Source organism: Echeneis naucrates, chromosome 12, assembly GCF_900963305.1.
Source record: "Echeneis naucrates chromosome 12, fEcheNa1.1, whole genome shotgun sequence".
NCBI classification, from domain to species: Eukaryota; Metazoa; Chordata; class Actinopteri; order Carangiformes; family Echeneidae; genus Echeneis; species Echeneis naucrates.
Genome location: NC_042522.1, coordinates 697,582 through 705,417, shown reverse-complemented (window position 1 = coordinate 705,417; position 7,836 = coordinate 697,582). Strand labels below are relative to the sequence as shown.

Here is a 7,836-nt window from a genome sequence, read left to right as displayed (position 1 = left end):
GTACTGGTAGTCTGGGTGGTCAAAAACTGCCTTGAACTCATTCAGAAACTGCTCATATGAGGTTTCACTAAATGAGCAGCGAGAGAATCTAGCCTTGGCCTAAGCTAATGCCGGTTGGAGCTGAAAAAAACGGTGCTGCATTACAGCACAAAACAAAACCTCCACAGAGATTAGGCTGACTGGCAAAAGGTTCTGGAACAGGAACTCTGCGGTCCTGTGGGCGTCGTCATGGGGGGGAAAAAAAGAAGCTAAATGGCAAAATAACTCTCTGCCAATCCCATGGCCCTACGTTGGTTATCAGATACCGCTGAGGACAGAGAGGTGAATAGTTAGAGTGGAAAATAGAGAGGATGTTTTTGATTGGCCCCAAAACAGGAAGTGGACCATCAAAGCCCCATGAGGCTGGGTGTTCATCAAGAGAGGACAGACAAACTGTTGCTGTGTGTTTCCCCTCCTCATATTCTGTCAGCTCTTCTTTGCTCCTCAGATATTTATTTGATATAATAATAATTTTTCATTTTTCTAAAATGAAACCATCATCAAACAAACACTACATACACTCATGTATATACACACAAACACATACCAGCCTGACCCCTGTTCATACAATACATACATGAGAATCAGAACTGGACCATGGAGCAATGGAAAAAGGTAGCATAATCTAAAGAATGGCGTTTTCCTTTATATTATGTGGTTCACCTTGGGAATACATGCAACAAAGATGTACTATGGGAAGAGGGCACGCTGGTTAAGGCAATTCAAAGTGTTGACTTGGCCTCCAAATTTCCAGAGCTCAATCCAATCCACTTTGTGATGTGCTGCAAAGATAGGTCCAATGTCATTGTAATTTCTATATTTTCCCCGATTTAAAGGATCTGCTGCTAATGTCTTGGTTAAAGGCATTTAGAGGTCTACTGGAGTCCATGCCCCAGCAGGTCAGGGCTATATTGGTGGTAAAAAGGGAACAATAAAATATTAGGCAGGTGGCCATAACGTTATGACTGCTAGGTGTATATATGTATGTATGCACACTTGGACACACACATGCTCATAGAACTAGTGTACAATCCTCTGCTTAGACTTCAGGTAGTGGGCAGGGATACACTGTGGTTTGCCTAGTGGAACAGACTTAAAAAGTTTCCATGAATGCTTCTGGGGCGATGAAGGGTAGGGTTTCTTAGAGGGTATGCCAAGATAACTGGTAGCATTGAACACAGAATCAGTTTTGTCGTTATTCAGTACCCTTTATGATGTAATTCACACATACATACACAGAGTTAAAGTATGTTTCACATTTAAGCCGACCACTTGCTCCAATTTAGTTTTCTTGGTAGATCAAAGAGATTATTATTGTTGTGGACGGGAGGAATGGTTTCCCACGGCAACAGATAAGGTCTCTGTTCAGAGAGACACACCCTACACACACACACACACACACACACACACACACACACACACACACTCACACACAAACCCACATCCAAAGTAGCAAACTAATCACCAGCTGAGGATAATGAGAATAGGACTTTTAAAAGTCTCTTTTCAAACCAACTTTGGCAACAGGACGCTCAACCAAGCTCTTCTGGCAGCTGCACAATGTTCACTGGCAGTAAGCAAGAGAACAGCTCCATCCTTCAGTTGCTGCTCTTACAATATGGACTGATTGACTAACAGTGCCCTCCATGCAGCATGTCTCTATCAATAAATTATCAACAAATTGTCAACTTATCATTTTACATTATAGTTTTGTTGACAAATTAATACTTAAATACTCAACTGATTAACAAAATTTTCCAGAAAAACTAAAAAAAAAAAGAAAAAAGAAAATCACATTTAACATGTAGAAAGCTAGTCTTTGACAATGCCTTAGGCCCTATCTTTGGTATCTGGTTTGTTAGAAAACGATATCACTCAATAATAGTGAGTTCATTGTATACTCTGGTACCACATGGTGCATCATGAGATGGCTTCCTCCCCAGGGCTTAAAATTAATTTCTGTTGCTGTTCTAAATAAATCACTGTTAGAAACAGCTCTCTCTGTTGGTCTGTCCTCCCTCTTGTTTACTCCCTAATCCTCCTCCCTCCCACTTCATTGCTGTCCATTTGTTCCTTTGCTTGTTAATGCTTTTTCCTTCTTTTTTTGACAAACTTGTCACATTCCTTTGCTCAGGCCTTTTTGATTATCCCTTTCCTTTATGTTTTGTACAATTTATTCTATGTGTATAATCACTCTATCAGGCAGTTTAAGTTGCTTCATTCCTCAGAATTCTCTCCCTAACAACTCTAATCTTTCTGCAGCCTCCCTCCCTTCCTACTCATTCCTGCCTTTCTCTTTTTCCTCCCTCCTCTCTCCTCTCTCCTCTCTTTCTTTCTCTGTCACTCAGCCACTCAGTATCTCTCCTTCACACCCATCAGCAGCTACTGTTCAGATCGAGTTGGATTAAGGATGTTTACTTCATGCATTTATCTCACAGTGGCCTAATAACACTTAATTGGCCCATTTGCTTAACGAGCTTGGCGCTGGAGGTTGATGCAGTGCAACTCAATGCAACATACCAGCCTGGAACGGAAGCAAAGAGACAGAGCAGGGGATGGTTATAACCAGGAGAGGTTAGTCTTGTTGACAGAGTTGGTAAGGTTTTGAAAGAAAAAAGTAATAGAAAAGAACAGAATTAGAGCAGTACTCTCTGTGTTTATTGCCCCATTTTTAATGGAGATAGGGGACTGTAACATTTGACTTGGTACAAGTGTACTGATTTTGGCTTTGCTGTAGAAGAAAGGAAGGATTTTAATTTTAAAAAGTAATGCAGAAGTAAAGAAAAACTGAAGAAAAATGGATGAAGGTTCAAGGGGTGAGGTTCAGTGAGTAGGCACAAGTAGTAGTAATGCAGTACTAAGCTTAGTGGTTTTGAAACCACATGAAAACATGACAAATTAAGTAGAAACAGAAAGATAATTTTTCTTTTTAGATAGATTATATGAAAGCGTAAAGCGTAAACAGCATGGAAATGGAGCAATATCCTTTTTTATGAGAAGAAGAGAAGATTAAGAGAGTAGAGCAGGACAGAAAGCATTAGAGGAGAAATTAAGAAAAAGGGGACGTTGAATCAAGCTATGGAGCTGCTTGAGGTGTTCTACCGCAGGAAACTCAGAAAGAAGCAGAAAAAAATGGAGCTGGGCAAGTCAGATGGGGCACTGTGTCGGTCACCATCAGAAGCCAGTGTCAACAGCCTGGCGACTGGTCTGATCTCCAAAGTCCTGAGGTTCACCTCCAGGTAAAATAATTCACGTTCAATTCATTCAGTGAGAATTGCTGTTCACATAAAGAGGTCTGTTTTTTTCACATTAGACCAAGAGCGATATGATTGTTGCTGCCATAAGACATGGAAATATGCTTCTGCAATTGAAAAAACAAAGCACCACAATAACATTATTTACACATTTTATTATTTCTTAACGTTCAAACTGAATGTGGTGTCCTATTGTATCATTTGTACCAGTTGTTAGTTAGGCTATAGTAAAAAGCAGTAGCTTGCATAATTTGATATTCAATTTTTCTGAGGAGGATGGAATATGCATGAGCCGTGTAACACGACGGCAATTGCATTAAATCTTCTATGAACTGGACAGTCATATATGGACTTGAATTGTGCATTGTTAGTTTTATACATTTTCCGTGGAATTACCTGGATAAACTGTCTTATTGCAAGGCAAGACTGAAAAAAAATTTTTGTATTTATTTATATGCATTAATGTCATGCAGACTTAAATTAAACATTAAACATTAAAACTAACCAAATCTAAGCACACCATACCACAATGTATTGGAGTGGGTGAATATCAGTCATGATTACAATGTGCTGAGATATTCCAGTCATGTCCTGTTATTACCCAGGATCCTGTGATTCAGAAACATTTGGACTTTCATGTCTCTCTCTCCTACTTGCGCAGATAAAATCTTTCCTGTTTATTTGTGAGGATAAATATGGAGCAGCAGAACATGCCAAGTATGATGAGGATGATGAAAGATTAACTGCCATGCAAACAACGTGTTGTGGTGGTTACTGGTTAGATAACACTTTGAAAATCATAATGCTGTTTTCATAAAGTTGATCTCTTTTATGTACTCAATGTATGTACTCTATATGTATGTGCAGCATTCCGGCTACCAAGCACAATCAGAGAAAGAATAATTTTTTTATTGATTTTATTTATTTTCCTCGCTACTATCGAGCCAAGTGCTTGCTCATCGGGGGATCTGTTGGGTCTCTTTAAATAATTGTATAAAGAGTTTGGTCTAGACCTGCTCTATATGTAAAGTGACTTGATGTGACTTTGTTATGATTTGGCGCTATACAAATAAATCTGATTTGGTTTGATTTGATTTGAAAGTTTACTGTAATATTTGCAGCTTTTTTTCCTAGACAATGATCATGTGATTTGTCACTTTTGCATGTAGGTTAGATATTGTTATTTCATAAATCTTTAGAAATATTTTTGGGATAATGTAAATAAAATGTGTCATTTATGATCATGATGATAATGAGTATTATTATTATTGTTGTTGATTTTTTTGGGAAGAGTAATGACAAGCATGTTATTTGAGGTTAAGATGTAATATTTACTTCACAACAAACATTTCCATCAGTCAGATTTTTAAACCAGGAATTCCGTATTTAAATCGTAACAGACGCAGTGAGCCAGCATCTCGTCCTCATTCGTGGCACTCAACAAAGCTTGATGAAGGTCCAATGGAGTTGGAACAGGACAAGATGGATACAATGGGTAGCACTTGGCACCCCACCTATAACACAAGGTCAGCACTCAGAAGAACTCAAAAAAACTAATATTCATGATTTGCACATGGACATAAATTTGACTCAGCTTTATCTTTGTAGCCAGCATGTTGTTACCATATAAAATATTTAAATATGAACATAATACAGAGTATAGCAATAAGAGGCAAATAGAAAGTCTATCCAATTCAAATTCAATACCAGGATTAATTTTGCATTTTTGCAAGATGAAGACAATTTTCCAAGTGAGAAAACTGTGATGTTCAAATCCAGTGTAAATTTCATCCAAACCAGACACAAAGATAACTGGTAAATATATATACACAGGATATGGCAATATTGTTGCAGTTGTTTAGCTATAAGTGGACATGTGTTACACCTTCTCTGTATTCTTTTCCTATCCCCCAATTAACAATTCGGGCGTTGGAAGCAAGGCAAATTGCAAAGATTAAGGAGGTGAGTGACTTATCTGTAGTGGCCATTACCTACGAAAGGTGGCCCAAGGAGGGTAAACGGGTGGACATAAGACAGGCTCATGCACAGCCGAGGTTCCTTCATGTCCATTCAGTTCAGTATTTTTGTGATATTCATTTCATGAGCCTTTTTCTGTCTATGTCTCTTAGTGCCTCAACCACTGATGTGCCTGGAGGCTTTGACTCCAGTGGCCGCTTTCTAAGGAATATTCCAGATCAATACAGCTCTCGAGGCAGCTTGGAGAGCCTGGACCCTACCCAGTCCTCCCAGCTTCACTCTGGAGCTCAGCATCACCACCCACTTGGCCAACACACCCTCAGTGGGTGCCTCCCTGCCTTCTCTTCCTGCCACCAGCTGTCTTCAGCCAGGTTCTTATACTGTCTTAAAAATGTGTGTAGGATAAATGAAGTTCCAGGCATGTGAGCCTCTCAGAGGAGAGACAATCCAAAGATTATAAGGTATAAGAGCCTTATTATTTATGATGAAAATTAGGAGATTTTTAGCTCAACATGATACCTTTGTCACTCTGCTATTATTTTCCTGCATGATTATTTTAAAAGTACCATTGTGTGATACATTTCACAGGTTACTCTAAGAAAAAATATCTCTCTTTAAATTGTCTGAATGATATGATTAGGGTTTTATACCTTTTCTTTGGTTCCAGGTCCTCCAACAGCATAGACCACCTCAACAGCAAACGGGACTCTGCCTATTCCTCCTTCTCAACCAGTTCCAGTATCCCAGAGTGCCTTGCCTCCACCCCTTCCTTCAGCCCTGTACGCTCATATTCACTAGAAACAGTCCATCAGAGAGAAGGGGAAAGTGATGTGATTCAACAGGATGACTTCCATTATAACCGGACAGTTTGTGACACAGAGCAGGGCGTATCTCATAAACATGAAAGAAATTCCATCTCCAATACATTGCTACACAACTGCGATTCTCATGGTCGAGGTGGGGCAAATCCAAGGCCAGGCAGTCGAGATGTGCAAGGTAAAGGTGCTGTTTCGGGGGGAGGGGGGTGGGTTAGAGTCTCTTGTAGGTAATGTGATTGTGATATGATAACATGACTATTGATCCTAGGTTCATTAGGTGGGGTCTGTTACCATGGCAGCAGAAGCAAAAGTAGCTGTTCAAATAGACACAGTGTAGGTCCAATATGGACCCCAGCAGCTAACCACAGTTCCTATGAGAGCTTGAAAGTGGCACCAGCTCCACCAAGGCGCAGTGACAGCTATGCAACCCTCAGGAACCATGAAAGACCGAACTCCTGGTCTAGCCTGGAGCATGCCCGTTCATTACGGTGAGTAGGATCTTTCATACCAGGTTGAATTTTCATCCAAAAATAGATAGATAGATAGATAGATAGATAGATAGATAGATAGATAGATAGATAGATAGATATACTTTATTTATCCCAGGCTGGGAAATTGCAGTGTAGCAGCAGCATTACACACAGAGACATCAAACAGCATAGAATAAGAATTAAAATATATACAGTAAAGAGAAAAAGTATATACAACAAATGGCAGTGTTGGTTTAGTGCAAAGTTAACTACTGTTTGTAGAGAATAAAGTGCACAGTGACTGTAGTGGTGACCAGAGTTATTTTAGCTGTTATTATACAGTGTGATGGCATGTGGCAGGAAAGATTTCGTGTATCTGTCTCTTTGACAACGAAGCTGTAGCAGCCTATGGGAGAAGCTGCTCCGCTGTCGGTCCACCGTGTAATGGAGAGGGTGCTGCTCATTATCCATAATGGATAACAGTTTGTTCAGCGTCCTCCTCTCCACCACAGTCTCAAAGGAGTCCAGTCTTAGACCAAGTGCAGAGCCAGCCTTCTTGACAATCTTGTGAAGTCTGTTGGTGTCGCTGGCTCTGATGCTGCTGCCCCAACATGCAACAGCAAAGAAGATGGTGCTAACAACAACAGACTGGTAGAATATCTCCAACATCTTGCTGCACACATTGAGGGATTTCAGCTTCCTCAGGAAGTAGAGTCTGCTCATCCACTTCTTGTACACAGACACGGTGTTAGATTTCCAGTCCAGTCTATTGTCGATCACCACTGCCAGGTATCTGTAGTCCTCCACCTCCTCCACCACCTCCCCTCTGATCCGTACTGGCTGTGAAAGCGTCTTCTTCCTCCTGAAGTTGATCACCATCTCTCTGGTCTTGTTGATGTTCAGCCTCAGGTGATTCTGTTGAGACCACTCTGCAAAGTTGTCTATCAGTGTCCTGTACTCCCCCTCCCCTCCCCCTCTTATACACCCGACAACAGCTGAGTCATCAGAGAACTTCTGCAGGTGACATGACTCAGAGTTGTACTTAAAGTCAGTGGTGTATAAGGTGAAGAGGAAGGGAGAAAGCACAGTCCCCTGTGGAGCTCCTGTATCACTGACCGCTACATCAGACAGCACACTGCCCAGACGGACAAACTGCTGGAGTTTGGTTTCCAGCTTCCTCCTGTAATTGTCCTTGCATGTCCTCAGCATATCTCTGAGTCCATGCTGCACTCTCCTCTGCTCCTCTCTGTCCCCAGACCTGAAAGCCAGTTTCTTCTC

At 40.8% G+C, this 7,836-nt stretch overlaps 1 protein-coding gene across 3 annotated transcripts in view; it reads left to right on the top strand.

The window, feature by feature from the left end:
• The first annotated feature begins 2,462 nt into the window (after nt 1–2,462).
• shroom3 (shroom family member 3) overlaps nt 2,463–7,836 on the top strand; it is a 31,261-nt gene continuing 25,887 nt past the window's right edge. Inside the window, exons 1-6 of one of the 3 annotated variants that reach the window (XM_029516648.1) lie at nt 2,463–3,278; nt 4,694–4,819; nt 5,423–5,533; nt 5,594–5,641; nt 5,938–6,266; nt 6,357–6,576. In XM_029516648.1, the coding sequence (XP_029372508.1) occupies nt 3,118–3,278; nt 4,694–4,819; nt 5,423–5,533; nt 5,594–5,641; nt 5,938–6,266; nt 6,357–6,576 (995 nt within the window). In that variant the 5' untranslated portion in view covers nt 2,463–3,117. Of the gene's footprint in view, nt 3,279–4,693; nt 4,820–5,422; nt 5,642–5,937; nt 6,267–6,356; nt 6,577–7,836 lie in introns of all 3 variants that reach the window. The other 2 variants (XM_029516647.1, XM_029516646.1) reach the window with 2 other exon arrangements.